Raw genomic sequence first — 16903 nt, 5'->3', positions numbered from 1 at the left:
AAGTGCCTCTCTAGGATCTATGTTATGTGCCTGATAGATGAGCTAACATTAAAAGACTCTTATTCAAAAGGGAGTACAAGAACACCAATGGAGCACAATAGTGCTTGTTAGATGAAACCCTTTCCCTTTTACTTGTAGTTTAAGAGAGAACCGTCTGATACTTAAATAAAATATAATTGAGAACTACATTACATTTCCTGAGTCATCAAAAAGGATAACATTTTCCTGTGGTAAGGTACTTGTCTTTTGAATCATTTGTTCACAGATCATAACAACATTTGTAGAGGTTTGAATAAAAACAAAAAATACAATAATAGAAAAATTTATATTATTGAAAAGGGTAAAATTAATTAAAGAAGAGAAGATAATAATAATAATAATAATAATAATAATTAAATCCTTCATGGCCCCCCTCTATACCCTCTTGGGACGTGACTATCAGTACAGCATGGCCCATTCGAGCCTTTGCATTCAGTGAAGCTCAAGTTTCTTTCATTGAAAACTCTGCTCCTGCTTGCACTGACCTCCATCAAGAGGGTAGGGGACCTGCATGCATTTTCGGTCGACGATTCATGCCTAGAGTTTGGGCCGGCTGACTCCCAGGTAATTCTGAGGCCCCGGCCTGGCTATGTGCCTAAGGTTCCCACTACACCCTTCAAAAACCAAGTGGTGAACCTGCAAGTGCTGCCCCTGGAGGAGGTAGACCCAGCCCTTGGTTTGCTCTGTCCCTTCCAAGCATTGAGATGCTACGTAGACCAGACACAAAACTTCAGGACCTCAGACCAGCTCTTTGTCTGTTATGGAGGCCGGCAGAAGGGGAATGCCGTCTCTAAGCAGAGGATGGCCTACAGGATTGTGGATGCCATAACCCTGGCTTATCAGGCTCCGGATGTGCCCTGCCCATTCAGGTAGCGAGCTCTTTCAACTAGAAGTGTTGCATCCTCCTGGGTGCTGGCTCGTGGTGCCTCGCTGTCAGATATTTGTAGAGCTGCAGGCTGGGCAACCCTTAACACGTTCGCTAGGTTCTATGGCCTTCGTGTAGAACTGGTATCCTCCGGTGTTCTCACCTCAAAAGGGTAGTGGCACTGAGAGGCCCTGGTTAGTGTCGGCTTGCTTAAAATGCTCCAGAGTGTCCGTACTGTAGACTCTGTTGAGATCCTTTATCACCCTAGGCAGCTGGATGCAGCGGAACGTCCGGCGTCAGGAAATCATGTTGAATCCATGAGAACCATGGAAGGCTGGGTTCCATATTGAGATATGGTCCACGGTATTGCCTTAGAGCCAGTGTTTCCCCGGCAGACTTCTGCCTTCCCAAGAGGGTTTTAATCACCTCAAATTTCTCCATATACACCTAAACGAATGCTATACGTGTATTTGCTCCTGAGACCTCCTTCGGGAAGGATGGGGCTTCTGCAGCGTCCCTGTTCCAAGCAAAATGGATACGTTTTTCCAGTGTTATCCAATCTCACCCAGTGAGGTAGTGCTTTGAAAATGGTGAGTGGAACTACTTGTTCCGAGCCCCAAACTACACCTAATAGGGGCGCAGGCGGCTCGCACAGGGGAACGAGGGTTAAAATAACATAACCGAACGTTTCTATGCACATGGCAGAAATTTTTCGAAAAATTTATACAAGACGTAGTCAACCAGATGATGAACACTATTAGCAATATTTCATAGTTCTGCATGTTGTTTCTGGGTTGGCATCATCTGAGGTCCTCATCTGAGGACCCTTCTCAGGTGTTCTGGATCCAGACTGAAGCTTGTGTAAATCCTAGTTACCACAGGATGTAAATCCTGTAAAATTGGGGTAATATGATCATATATTCTTGACCTGGTAAGGACTCTAGCCGCTGCATTTTGGACTGCCTGTAGCTTGTTTATTGAAAATGAAGGACAACCACCTAGAAGTGCATTACAATGGTCCAGTTTAGAGTTCATGAATGCATGAACTAGCTTTTCTGCATCAGAAATAGGTAACGTTTCATAGCTTGGCAATGTTTCTAAGATGGAAGAATGCTGTTTTTGTAACATGGGAAATATGGTTTTCAAAAGACAATTTGCTGTGTAACATAACACCCAGATTTTTGACTGTAGAGGAAGTAACAGTACATCAGTCTAGTTGCAAATTGTAATCTACGAGATTCTGTGTACTGTTTTTTGGTCAAATAAGTAATATCTCTAAAATGATTGGTCATCCAATCTTTTACATTTTTAACACACTCTGTTGGGTTAGATAATTTCGAAGTTTCATCTGGTCTTGTTGAGATATATAGTTGAGTATCATCAGCATAACAGTGGAAACTAATCCTGTATTTTCTAATAATATTACCAAGGGGCAATATGTTTATCAACATGTAAATTGAAAATAGCAGAGGACCTAGGACAGATCCTTGTGGCACTAAATTGTTTTATATAGAGTTGACTATAATAATAATACAATAACTGACACTTTAAATCTATGTTTCAAGCAACAACAACAAAACAATTGAACAAAAACAGATAAATACAAAAAGTAACCATTGATATTATCTAAACATGTATACAAACCCAAATTTAATAAAATTAATGTATGTGTGATTTATGTGCAAATTATGTGCAATGTCTTAGCTGCTAGGGATTGTTACATAGGGCTATACAGTCATCTAGTGGCAACACTATGATATTACAACTTATAAATTGTGTAAAATGTTTATCTTAGAGGGTTAGTTCAGCCAAATATTAAAATTGAACGAGTCCGTCTATTGTTCGTTATCTGGCTCGGCTCGGTGTTCATCTTCAGTTCTCTCTTCACAGCAGTTCAGTCAGTGTACTGTTTGAGTAAATGAATTACTCCGGGATATTGGTTTGTTTGAACTCAGAGGGAGTGTCAGCCACATTAAAAAAGTTAACAGCTTAAGTCATTTGTGGATTAATGCATATTGGAGACCGTTTAAAATGATTCAGTTTGATTTGGTGAACTGGTTCAAAAAATCTGGTTACATCGAATGATTTGTCCGTGAACCGGATATGACAAACTGCTTTGTTTCGAACTCTCTCTCACAACAGACACGGAAGAGAAGACAATGCTGAATTAAGTCGTAGTTTTTGCTACTTTTGGACAAAATTTATTTTCGATGCTTAAAAAAATTCCAACTCACCCTCTGATGTCACATGGAATACTTTGATGATGTTTTTCTTACCTTTCTGGACATGGACAGTATACCGTTCACAAAGCTTCAATGGAAGGACTGAGAGCTCTCAGAATTAATCTAAAATATCTTAAACTGTGTTCCAAAAATGAACGGAGGTCTTACGGGTTTGGAACAACATGAGAGTAAGTTATTTTTTGAGATAGGAATTTTGGGTTTTCATGAGCTGTATGCCAAAATCAATAACCAGGGGGTGGTGTTAGCACAGTGGATAAGAGGCATGCCTTTGGTGTGAAAGACCCGGGTTTGAATCCACTGTGAGACACCAATGTGTCCCTGAGCAAGACACTTAACCCCTAGTTGCTCCAAAGGTGTGCAACCTCTGCCATATATAGCAATTGTAAGTCGCTTTGGATAAAAGCGTCAGCTAAATGTATTGATTACATAATTTTTGTATTTGGCTGAACTAACCCTTTAACAGTAGAATTACAGATAATGCATTCAGAGTTGTGGAACTCATAATCACTGAATCTCCACAAATTAGGGTTGTTACTAAGACAACCAATTTGAATGTGTCAAAGCTGGTGTCTGAAAAGAATATATATTCCTGTAACTCAGAGGTAGAGCATTGTGGTTGAAGCCCATATGGCTGTGGGTTCAATTCCCAGGGAACACACATACTGGTAAAAAATAAATAAATGAACTATAGCCTGAATTCACTGTAAGTTGCTTTGGATAAAAGTGTCTGATAAATGTGTATGTATGTGTGTATATATTTTGTTTTGTTATATACATAACAAAAAAGTGTGAAACAACTGAAAATGTGTCATATTCTAGGTTCTTCAAAGTAGCCACCTTTTGCTTTGATTACTGCTTTGCACTCTTGGCATTCTCTTGATGAGTTTCAAGAGGTAGTCACCTGAAATGGTCTTCCAACAGTCTAGAAGGAGTTCCTCGAGAGATGCTTAGCACTTGTTGGCCCTTTTGCCTTCTGTCTGCGGTCAAGCTCACCCCTAAACCATCTCGATTAGGTTCAGGTCCGGTGACTGTGGAGGTCAGGTCATCTGGCGCAGCACCCCATCACTCTCCTTCTTGGTCAAATAGCCCTTGATGCCTTCAGTGTGACTCTACAATTTTCATAGTCATGAAAATAAAGAAAACTCTTTGAATGAGAAGGTGTGTCCAAACTTTTGGTCTGTACTGTGTATATATATGTATATACATAAATAAATATATATATATATATATATATATATATATATATATATATATATATATATATATAGAGAGAGAGAGAGAGAGAGAGAGAGAGAGAGAGAGAGAGAGAGAGAGAGAGAGAGAGAGAGAGAGAGAGAGAGAGGGAGAGAGTGAGCGCCAATTGGGATTTCGCCTAGGGCATCAAAATGGCCCTGACCTCAACAATTACTGAATTAATCATGTGTTTATTGAAAAATTATATTAGCTATAGTTCATTATTGAATGGAATGCTGACTTTGTCATGAAATTAGGTAAATCATGTGAGAAAGAGACTTAGCTAGCCTACTTAAAACTACACAAAAATTTTACTAAGTGATTATGCAAAGCAGGAATACTACTACTACTACTACTACTACTACTACTACTAATAATAATAATATACAAATCCTGACAGATTATTTTTATAAATTGTTCAAACTATTGTACTTTCCATTAAAAAAAACTTTATCTCCTTGCTTGTATGAATACTCAGCATCACCATCATACCAAACTTAAATTTTATTTTCATAAATATTTTCATAAATGTTAAATATTTTTTGCACTTCTGGAATATATAATAATATCAACATTCAATGCACTGGCTTGCATCACAGCTTCAGTAACTTTGATTTTAGAGAAAATATTGTTCAGGTACTTACCGGCTCGCAGCTATCTTCCATGAAAGCAATCATTTTGAGCACTGAAGGGCATTGTGACAGTTTCTTACATGTTTGTGTGTGTTTGTGTATGGCAGGGGTCTGGGGGGATGCTGCCACCAGCACATACTCTTCGAGATGCCAACTGACTGTCAGCTGTCAGATAAAGAGCACTGAAATCATATCCATGCAAACATGCACAAATCAGAGAATTAAATATTCAGTTCGTTCTCATATTTAAGCTATACAACTCTGAAACACTCTCTTTAAAATGAGTTAATCAAGCTGCACAAAGTATAGATGCAGCTATAGAGAAATTAGATATTGTGTGACCATGCACGCTTATTAAATGTCATGTCATCTGAATCAGGGAGGACGTGACCAACATGCATAACAGTCCAACACATGCACAACTACAGCAAGCACTCTTAATAAGGGTCATGCTGTTGGCTCAAACAGAAAACTGCCAGAGGATATCAAACATGTGTCCCCACCAACAAGATTTATAATTTATTTTCGCACATAAAAATACTTTATAAAAGAAGTTAAATAGATTCTAAATCGTAGACTATTTAGTAGCAGATCTGAGAACTGTAAATATATATTTACAGTTGTTTAGAACATATATATTAGAGAGAGATGGAAATAAAGAGAGAAAGAGAGATAGAAACAGATTGGTGGATTTTGATTTAAAATGATAAATAGATTGGACCACACTGGGCAATTGTTGGATTGAATTAAGACATGAAACAAATTCATTTAAGTGTTTGACCTTATTATTATTATTATTATTATTATTATTATTATTATTATTATTATTCTTTTAGTGTATACTATATAGAATTATATCTGAGGCATTTGAAATGAAAGCAAGTGATATTCTGATCTGGTCATAATACCCACTTTAATTCTTACTTTCTCCCTTCCCTCTCTCTCTCTCTCTCTCTCTCTCTCTCTGTCCATCCCCCTCCATTCCCTCTGTGCACAGCTGTACTACGGAAGACACACATTCTCTCAGATTCTCCATCAAAATTATGCTTCTTCAATTTTCCACTTGATGTTTTTGTCGCCCCACTTTTTCTGTGGTGAAGGCTACTCATCATTCTTCTACAAATTATTTGTCTCAATAAGCCTCTCCATTATACATCTCCACACTCCATCGTTTTTAATCATCTCCTTTACCATTTCATCTGTTTTCATTTGTGCTTGCCCTTTCTCATTTCTTTGTCTCTGAACTCTTTCTTGTTTTCATCCCGAGCTCATCTCCACTTCACTGCCTGCCTCTTCTTTTCTTTTTCTGTTCTTTTTCAATGGAGGCTGAGGCACTTTACAGTTTCAGAGCGACTGAATGTGATGAGATCAGTTTCCAGAAGGGTGACATCCTGAAGGTGAGTCTGAGTGAGTGTGTGTGTGTGCATGCAATAGTTTACTGTGGATATGTAGCACACATAGATGCAACTGTAAGTATGCTGGTGTGCATGATGCACCTTTGCCGAAAATACTAGATCAGTTTCGTGGGAGTGTGTGCATCAGTGTTATAGCATGCATTTCAGAATAGATATCTGTGTGATTATGTGATGATATATGTAGTTGGGCAGCTTGTGGGATGGTACAGTACAAGCCAATGTACTTACCATGTATGGTAATGGCAGTAAAACACACTGCCATTGTCAGCTATTTGTTTATGTGTTATTTGAACAAAATTATTTGTATAGGTTTGCAAATTGTTTTTGGTTTTTAAATTACCAAATTATGTTATCTGGGGAATTACATACAGTTACCACGGATACTTGAAAAGTATAAAAAATTTCCACTACCTAAACAAATCCCTTATTAAAGGGGTCATATGATGCTTTTTTAAAAGATTATTATTTGGTGTAACAGAATATGTTGACATGCTTTAATGTTCAAAAAACACATTATTTTTTAAAAAGGTCCTCTATGCCCCACCTCCATCATCATTTTCTATAAAGTCTCTCTTTCTGACAAGCGCAGTCTGCTCTGATTGGCCAGCTGAACCAGTGCATTGTGATTGGCCGAACACCGTAAGCACTCGTCGGAAATGTACGCACCTTTTCATAAATGTGAACTTCAACTTAGAAATGTAAAGACAGTTAATAATTTTACCATCTGTTCAAGCCCCAAAGGGGAACAGAGCTGGGTGACAGACAGTGATAAAGCTCCTATGTGTTTGCAGTACACAAGCCACGGATGGCTAAGACAGATGACTCCACTGTGTGACCCTCTCTCTCTCTCTCTCTCTCTCTCTCACACACACATACACACAAGTGATGCACAAAACTTTGGATTTGAACATTCAATAGCAAATACTTAAACTAAAACAAAACATACTTACAGTAGCTGATTCAGAAGCACCAGTTTGTTGTAGCAAAGTCAGAATTGCCTCCTCTCCAAGGTTCACGAAATTGTCCATAAAATGTGTTGCTGTTAGGTTGTAAGTAAAATTAAAGATTCCTAAATGCATCTTCTTTCAGAAAAACAAATAAAGTGCTTTTGCTTTCACCCAGATACACACAGCACCTCCCTGACATGGCTGCATTATGCAAATATTTCCACATAGTGACATAGACATGTTGGGGGGAGGGGGGTATTTGAAAGAGCTCTTTTAGGGGGGCATGGCAGAGTCATAACTATTTTAATTTTAGATTTTAAGATTTAAATAATTATTAGATTTTCTTTATCTCATAAAACCTCAGTGATTAATGAACCATGCTTTTGAAAACCATTATTCTTACATGAGGAGAAATATCTAACTGATAGTGGACATCTGCATACTGATCTTATGCTTATTTTAGGTGACAAACATGGATGATGATCCAAACTGGTACACGGCTGAGCTGTTTGGTGGGCGGGGCTATGTTCCGAAGAGCTATATAAGTGTAAGACCTCACACGTAAGTATGACAAAAGTGGCTTATATGTGAATGACAAGGCAAAAGTCAGAAACTCTGCTATTGCTGCAACTATAAAAACTAGCTGGGACTATTTTCAGGCGCTTCATAATGTGGTTTTGAATTTTCCATTTGTGTTGGGCAAGGTGGGTGGTGACTGCATCAGCTGGAAAGGTGCTGTTGGATGCTCAGCTTGAGCAAGTTTAGGGATGGGTTAAGGATTATATTGTTAGATTTTTTTAAGAAGTTGGGATTTCCCAGCATTACACCTCACTGTGATGTCATATGACTCACAAATAGCTGTGGGCATCGCCTTCCCCAATGGTGTGACTAGGATTGAAACTGCTGGGTAAGGACTTCCTTACCCTCCAGTTTTACCATGACATGGAAGACTGAAAACCTTGTGAGACATTGAGGATTAGCAAAAGTCAGTCAAAGTCCAGACCAAACCCCAACAAACAGGCTGTGGCTTGATCTAAACATGGCAGTTTATGACTGACAAACTATACCAATCATTCTGAATGAAAAGGATGAGTCAATCCATGATTGTGATAAAAAAAAAAAAAAGATAGGACTGATTGAGATCAAATGCTGCTTACGATAAATGCAGATGAAGCTACTTATTAAGCAAAAGATGCTAGAAAGTTTTCTCATAATTAAACAGGTTATGTCACTATATATCATGCAAGAACTGAAGCATCCAGTGAGAAAACAAATGCTCAAACCTCTTAAAACTTACATTTTAATTCTATAAGAAATTTTATATATAAGGGGAATCAATCCCTCTGGGAAAAAAAAGAGATGTTTTTAGAACTTATAAATAGATTATTAAAAAGGTTCACATAGCTTTTTGTGTTAAGTTCACCTATTTATTATTTTAATCAAGTATGTTTATTTAAACTTAAAAATGTAAGTTTTAAAAATGTAAAATTTACTGTATTGCAATATAATTTGGTATCTAAACATTTGATTGTGGCACAAGCAATATCAAGGTCATAGGTTAATTTCCCAGGGAATGCATAAACTCACAGAATAAATGCCTTAAATGCTATGTAAAAAGTCTGAATGCCAAATGCATATACTGTATGTAAATTTATAGTTGCTTGTTTAGATCAATCCCAACTTCAAATCTTATGAGTTTTTTTGCAGATTATTCCCTTTTATTTATGTAATTCTAAATTGTTCAATATTATGTGCTTCATCTAATGTATTCTCTATGAAATGTACTGCATGGAGAGTAAAGTGCTTGAGATAAAAAAACAACAACAACAGACAACAGACATACTTTCAAAAGTCACATATTGTAAACCTCAAAACAGACACAAAACACAACAAACTGACCATTTTAACAAAGGAACAGACTTATCCTGACTTATCACAAGATACTAAAGGTGACAACAAAATCATCAACAACAAAGTAAATGTAACTGGCAAATGGTCAAACAATGCAACCATGTTAATTATTCATGCCCTGGTGCGTTCCGGGGACAGGCAGACTTTGACTAAACCACAAATAAAATTCAGTATAGGCCAGTGTAGAACAAAAATGCATCAACATTTTTTTAATTAAAAGAAAGCTGTATTACAAAAATCACAAAAAAAGATCTGTCAGTAGTAAATTAAGATAACTGTAGATAATTGTCTTATTTCAGACTTCATAATTTCATAATTTATTCAGTGTGTTACTTGCCATTTCTTTTTTAACTATTTGTGAACTTGTATTTTTTTTAAAGTAAATAAAGAAAAAAAAAATTCAGTGTAAATATCTTTTGAAAATTATTTTCTTGATTAAAGAATTTGTGTAAAAATAAAAAAGTGTACTGTACCAGTAGTTGCAATTCATAAATATACAACAACATGATGCTGAACTGAAAGATGAGTTTTTATTTTGCAGGTGGTTTTTGGGTGGAATATCACGGCAGGCTGCAGAAAATCTTTTGAGACCGCTGGAGTGTGGAGCGTTTCTCATCAGGGAGAGTGAGAGCACACCAGGAGAGTTCTCCGTGTCTGTCAGGTCAGACGCACCCTTACAAATGAATGCATGCATATGCATGTGTGTTAATGTGTGTCCTTTTTACCCTAACTGGTTCTTCATTACCACACTCTAATTAGAGTGAAGTGCATGGAAGTGTATTGCTCTGATGTAATCTTTTTGCTCCCAGCACTCCAGAACCTATTTAAACAGTTCAGAGTTCTCTAGGTGGAAACTGAAACCTTTTAGATATTCCAACCAAAAATAACATTTCGTAACACTTTCTAGGAAACCTCTACTAAAAAAGTTAGGCTTTCTGGGCGGTTGCTAGGTGGTTATTGCCCAAGTCAAACGAGCCTATTACGTTTTCATCATATTGTGGACTGTAAAGGGATAGATTACCCAAAAATGTGTACTCTGACATCATTTAATCAACAGTTGTTACAAACCTGAAATTTCTTTCTCCTTTTGAAAAAATTAGATATTCTTAAGAAAGCTTATGTTAGAATTCTATTGAAAATGTTGGCAAGTTTTTGGAGAGTGGACATAGATTATTTTTAGATCGCTTTGCTGTACACCTCTGAAGACCTGACCTAAAACATTGAATCCTACGGAGACAGAGAGAAAGAAACAGAAAGAGAAATAAAGGGACAGTTGCAACACAGTCGAAGCAAAATGAACCCAATTGTGCCAGATATTAGTACCTTCTAAAAAGCCTGAGTACCTGAGGCCATCACAGATGTCAGGTTTGTGTTTACATGTGATACAGAGGGAGAGTGAAAACAAGAAAGAAAAGAGAAGGAGAGAAAGATAAAGGAATAATCACTATATGTTCCTCTAGTTTACAAAACCAGGGACTCCCGGTGTAAAAACAGCTAAAATTATTTTAGGAACATATAATATTAATGCTTGAAAGATGATCAGCAAATGTTAATTCAGAAAATGTTTATATATCATGTCTACGGACCCCCAGGGGATGTGTTTGATAGCTGGTGAAAAGGTGTTTTGTGTAATTAAGCAGAATGCAATATTGACTAGTCTTCACTCAGGAATGAACATGGGTCAAAGATGAAAAATGGTTTTCAAGCATTAAAATAATTTTAATACAGCTTTACATTTTTTCTGTAATGACTATCATACATTTGTATATTGGTTTACAGAAAAGAATGTAAGTCTGTGTAACAATAAGTTGTATACAAAAAAAAAAAAAAAAAAAATTAAATACAAATCTTGCCAAGTATATTTAGAACAAGATTCATTAGATGACATTTAAAAACTCAATTTTCTATCTAAGATCACAGTGCAGCTCCTAAGAACTAATTGTCATTGTCAAGTTTTTAAATAATTTGTATATTATAACACAATTTAGTTTAATAACTTTTTAATTTGATTTGATTTTAAACTGAAGATTTTCAGAAGACTTTTGGAATAATATAGAGAAATGCTGTTATTCTGAACTTTCTATTAATTCCTGAGAAAAGTATAATTTCCAAGAATATTAAGCAATTGTTTTAAACCGTTTTAACATTGTTAAAAGTAAGAGATGTTTCTTCAGCACATTTAAAATTATTTCTGAAAGATCATTTGACATTGGAAATTAACATATACATGTACACACACACACACTCTCTCTCTCTCTCATCACAAAAATAAATTAGTTTAAAATAAAACAAAATGCATTTGAATAATTTCAAAATTTTACTACACTTACAAAAAAAAAAAAAACCTACCCAATTTTGACTGTAAAATACTGTTTTCTGTTAAAAAAGTAATATACTATAGCATATTTCTTCTCAGTGGACTCAAATGAAATAAGTTCTTAAACTGTATTTTTGATAAATTAATGACCTGAGCATATATGAATCATTAAAAAATGCATACCAACCCTAATGAATAGAAGCATATTTCAGCAGTTTTAACCTATAGAAAATGATAAATGGGGTCATTAGTATATTTTTTGGACATTTACAATTAAAAACTCTTTAAATACAGAAACCACAATGCAAGATGAAAAACTGAAAATTTATTTGAGACAGTTTTGAGTTGGATCTTGTGTATTAGAATTACAAATATGGGTCTAGTCTAATATCGAATTTCTAATGACTAATCTAATCCATATCTAATCCATATAGACTGTGATTATACTGACTCAGTCTTGCTCTCTAAACATGCCCTGTTGTTTTGATGACCTTCAGTGTAACTCAAATACACATACACAAATCCACATACCTGAGGCAGTTCCTCATTCTGTCAGCATTTCTGTCTGAACAAGCACAGTGATCCATGCAGTATTGCATGGGCTGATGAGCATCTATATGTGTGTGTGTGTGTGTGTGTGTGTGTAAGCAAAAACCCACACAGGTTAAGAGCAGGTGTGGTAGGGTGGAGCTGCCGGGTGATTAAAGACACCTGCCGCAGGCACAGGGTGTGAGTCAGTGCCTGCACTTTTCTCACTAACACAGTTAACACAGTTAATAGCATGTTTTCAAATGTCTTTTTCTGTAGAATGATTAATGTTGAACCTTCATTATAATATTGATCAATACCTTGCATTTATATTTTTTACAAAGTAATTTTATTTATTTTACTTTTCTTTTGGTAATATTTAACTTACAATAATTTATGTTAATTTATGTTAGGGATGACAACTCAGATCATTATCTAGTCTTGTGTATACTCTATGTAGCTAAAGTTTCAAACTCAACTACTTTTACAAATATGGTAGAATCATCACTTCTACGAAAAAAGAAAAACAAAAGCTTTTTAAAATAATCCGATTGTTCAGAAAAATTGGATGTTGTAACAGAAATTGACTCTCTCTTTTCTAACACCTTAGATACGGTTGCTCCTGTATGCTTAAAGAATATTAAGGAAAACAGTTTGACACTGTGGTATAATGAGCACACTTGCAGCCTAAAGAGAACAGCCCAGAAAATGGAGTGCAGCTGGAAGAAAACAAAACTAGAGGTGTTTCATATTGCATGGAGGGAAAGTACTTCCCCAGAAAAACAGAAAAGCTTTAAAAACAGCTATATCAGCTTACTTTTTACCTCTTAGTAGAAATCAAACATAACCCTAGGTATTTATTCAGTACAATGGCTAAATTTACAAAAAAATAAAGTATCAACAGGCACTGACATTTCCAAACAGCACAGCAGTAATTAGTTTTTTACTTCCAAGATCTATAAAATTATAAACATTCAGCCGTCAGCTATCATGCACTGTAGATCTCGAGGAACAACTCCACACATTTTCTGCTATAGGAGAGGAAGAATTTTATAACCTTGGTATATTATCTAAACCAACAACATCAATGATAGACACTGTACCATATATGCTACTAAAAGAGGTGTTTCCAGAAGTTGTAGATCGTCTTCTTATTTATTCGTCATTGTCATTAGGATATGTTCCAAAAACTAACAACTAAGGGTAATTTGCACAGAGGAACAAAATGAGTTGCCTTCAAGAACCGGTCCACCACGGTCAGAACTACCATGTTACCCTGTGACGGCGGGAGTCCCGAAATTGATATTCCTTAATCTAGTTATAGGAGAATAATTTCTTGTTCAGACTTGTTCAGAGTCTAATTTGATTAAAGTTATTAACACTGTTCTTCTTCACCGTGATTCAAGAACTTGATGAGAGCTGAAATGTTAAACTGTGATTTATTAGGCAAAACCTTGAATCAAACACTTTTATGTTCTGATTTAATAAACATGCAAGTGAAGCCAAGATCTACCCCTTTATCTTTAAAGAAAATAACACTTTCTTTCTCTCTCTCTTTGTAGTTATGGGGACCATGTGCAGCACTTTAAGGTACTGAAAGATAGATTAGGGCAGTTCTTCATATGGGATGAAGTCTTCAGCTCCCTCAACCAGCTTGTGGACTTCTACAAAATCAACAGCATTGCCAAAGAGAGAACAGTCTTCCTGAAAGAGCCTGAGAGATCATTAGCTGTAAGAGTCACATGTAGTCTACATGAGCACATGATGTTGGTGTATTGAGCAGGATTACTGAGGTGCCAAAGTTTAACTCTGGTGAACTCTAATCTGCGTTTTATATATTAGTTCTCCCCCCCCCCCACCCCTAAATTTCAACTTAATTTCTGACAGCTAAATTTTATATTTATGCCCAACATTTTTCACTTATTTCCTGTAATTGTGACTCTACTAAACTATTTCCTGTAAATGTCAGTTTTATTTCTTCTATTTGTAACTTTGTTTCTCACACTGGTTTCTCACAATTGTAGCAACTTTCTCATAACTGTAACAATTTTCTAATTTATTGCAGTTTTTCCCCCTTGTAATTATGTCTTTATGTCACAATTACAACTTTATTCAAATTTCAGTTTTCTTTGAGTACAGTTTTGGCAACTTTCTCATTGCCTAATTGTGCGACTCTTTTCTAATAATTGCAAGTATTTTCTCCTAAGTAACTCCATTGCACCTTTTTTCTCCTAATTTTTTTATTTCTGGTAATTGCAACTTTTTTTCTCATAGTCATGGCTTAATATCTCACAGTTGTGACTTATTTCACAATGTGACTTTTTAACACATTGTATTATTACTCTGAGGTCAAAACAGGCTTTCATAGGTAGGACAATGTTTTGTTTGACTGCTGATCCAGTGCACAGTCTTGTCATGTCCATGATTTGTGTGTGTTTCTGTTTCAGAGGCCACGTCATGCCCATGCCCTCTTTGACTTCACATCCAATCGTGCAAGTCATCTACGTTTCTTGCGCGGTGATGTCATTGACCTGCTCGACTTTTCGGATGCTCAGTGCTGGAGGGGGCGGTGCCGTGGAAGAGTTGGCGTGTTTCCACCAGAGTACGTGCAGCCAATTTACCACTGAACTTTCTTTTTTCTGCATGTCACCATCCTGTACAGCTAAACTCACTGAATGAGAACCCAAGACATATTCATCAATTACACATACTCTTCATACATCTGAAGGTAAACTAAGCATTCTTCCTTGTTGATTGCTTTCAGAAAGCAAATCAGAAATCAGTTATAACTTGCCAACAAACCAGTTTTGTAAAACCCTTTATAACTATTGTAACACCCTTAACAACTATTAAGGGTGACAGACTGTTCACTGTCATTTACTCATTGATCAGCCACCATCTGAGCTTCCTGTCTATTCTTCATTCAAATACTTTCAAGTCATTTCAAATAAAGGTGACATAAGAGTTTAAGTATCAACTTCATTTTTTTTTTATTGCACTTGATTTTTTAATTGATAATACAGAAAAATATCATGTAATTATTTTTTTCAACCGCAAGTGAACCAGACCTTCTATATTTCCTATTTATTCATATTTTTTTCATTACTGTGATAATGCCTTTTAACATACTTTTGAGGATTACTATTGACATTTTATATTTTTAATAATTTGCATGTTGATTTTTCTGTAATACTGTGGTGTTGTGGTGCTATCATACCATTTGATCTTACTTACTGTGAGTTTGGGGCAGGGCTATCATTAAATCATTAACATGTTTGTTCAGGAAGACCTCTGACTGATGCTCTAATGGAAAACAAATGTTGGATCCACCTTTGCCATGTGCAAATATTTGGGACTCTGGTACTGTTTATGATATTACCATAAAAATAAGCAATAATAAGCTAATATTACTTTTTTTGAGTGACGTAATTAAAATAATTACTCTATACTGGTCAGTTTATTTATAACAAGCAATGTGATTTCATTTATATTGACATGATGTGTAAAATATACAGTATATCAGCAAGAGAGGCTTTGTTGCAACACTTCTGTTCTGACATGTAATGCATTAAATATGAGTCAGTCAAACCACCGATTCATCTTTACATCTACAAACATATATATTGCCTGCACATATTTGAATAGCAAGCATTGCTATTTATGTTGTGTTCAACAGTTGTCAGTTGTAAAACATTGTAATTAATGTAAGGATCTGTACAAGCAAATACTCTGTCTATGAACTATCAACTCAAAAGAACAAAATAAACATTTATTTATTATAAGTGTATTGCTTGTAATTGCTGATCACAGTTGTATTCCAAATGTAAAGGAAGATTAGAACATCTAGCCCAAAATGTTTTCAAATCTTTAAACACAAAAAAACTTGGTTTACACATTGCTTTGTGATTTTATTGAATACATTTTTCATTTGCACATTAACAATAAAATAATATAAATTGAAGAGAAAACAAAAGTTGAACATGAACAGCCACAAATATTTAACAGTTAACATTTCATATAACCCACCCTAATTTTCTTTTCTTAAAATCATCTACATGCTATTCTTACACTCATATAATCTATGGCTACTCTCACGCTATTGTTGAAATAATTATTCAGACACAAATTACACAGCCATTGGTGTGCTTTACAGAAAATTACGGTTAAATCACTGTTAATTTTTTTTCCACGACGCAAATTTACAGTTAAATTTACACCCATATCTTTGGGAGAATCTAGTAATGAGCATATTTATTTTTTTCCCAGTCAATTCAAACATATTTATCAAACATATAATAGGATCTTACTATAAGCATAATGAATTACCTAAGAATGTGCTGTGAAAAAATATGCATGGTAATTTATTTTTTGCTCCATTCACAAAGGAAAATATACAGTTCTTTAATGTAGCATAAATGCATTATATGTAAAGCTAACTGAACGACTATTAAAACAATCTATAAAATATTTTATGTAGCCCAATAATTTAAAGGATTTTATGGCATAAAAAATAAAAAGGTAATTGTGACTTCTTTTCTCACAATTAGGGACGTTTTCCTCACAGTTCTGAGTTTGTTACACGATTCAGACTTTTTTTTTCCTTGAAATTTGTGAGAATTGAAAGTTGCAATTCTGAAAAGAAATTGGAATAGATATAAACTTGCAATTTCAAGAAAAATGTATGTAATGGCAGAAAGGGGAAAAAAAACAATTGCAAGAGGCAAACTCACAATTCTGATAAAAAATTCAAAATTGCGAAACATTTTGAGTTTA

General features: G+C 35.4%; 1 protein-coding gene across 1 annotated transcript; it reads left to right on the top strand.

The window, feature by feature from the left end:
* Positions 1 to 6015: 6015 nt before the first annotated feature.
* Positions 6016 to 15028, top strand: LOC113044332 (GRB2-related adapter protein-like). The gene is made up of 5 exons (XM_026204659.1): positions 6016 to 6409; positions 7838 to 7935; positions 9827 to 9946; positions 13693 to 13861; positions 14578 to 15028. Exons 1-5 carry the CDS (start codon positions 6332 to 6334, stop codon positions 14755 to 14757), a joined length of 645 nt encoding a protein of 214 aa, XP_026060444.1. The 5' UTR covers positions 6016 to 6331; the 3' UTR covers positions 14758 to 15028.
* The last annotated feature ends 1875 nt before the right edge of the window (positions 15029 to 16903 follow it).

This window comes from Carassius auratus, chromosome 1 (assembly GCF_003368295.1).
Source record: "Carassius auratus strain Wakin chromosome 1, ASM336829v1, whole genome shotgun sequence".
Classification (NCBI taxonomy): Eukaryota; Metazoa; Chordata; class Actinopteri; order Cypriniformes; family Cyprinidae; genus Carassius; species Carassius auratus.
The sequence above is the reverse complement of the archived record's forward strand: the minus strand, read 5'-3'. Positions and strand labels throughout refer to the sequence as shown.

Bases quoted from the DNA above. Each gene is read 5' to 3' on its own strand.
- LOC113044332 (XM_026204659.1), top strand. From the start codon at position 6,332: ATGGAGGCTGAGGCACTTTACAGTTTCAGAGCGACTGAATGTGATGAG. The intron at 9,947-13,692 runs GTCAGACGCACC...CTCTCTTTGTAG, and splicing joins GAGTTCTCCGTGTCTGTCAG to TTATGGGGACCATGTGCAGC. The intron at 13,862-14,577 runs GTAAGAGTCACA...TTTCTGTTTCAG, and splicing joins AGCCTGAGAGATCATTAGCT to AGGCCACGTCATGCCCATGC.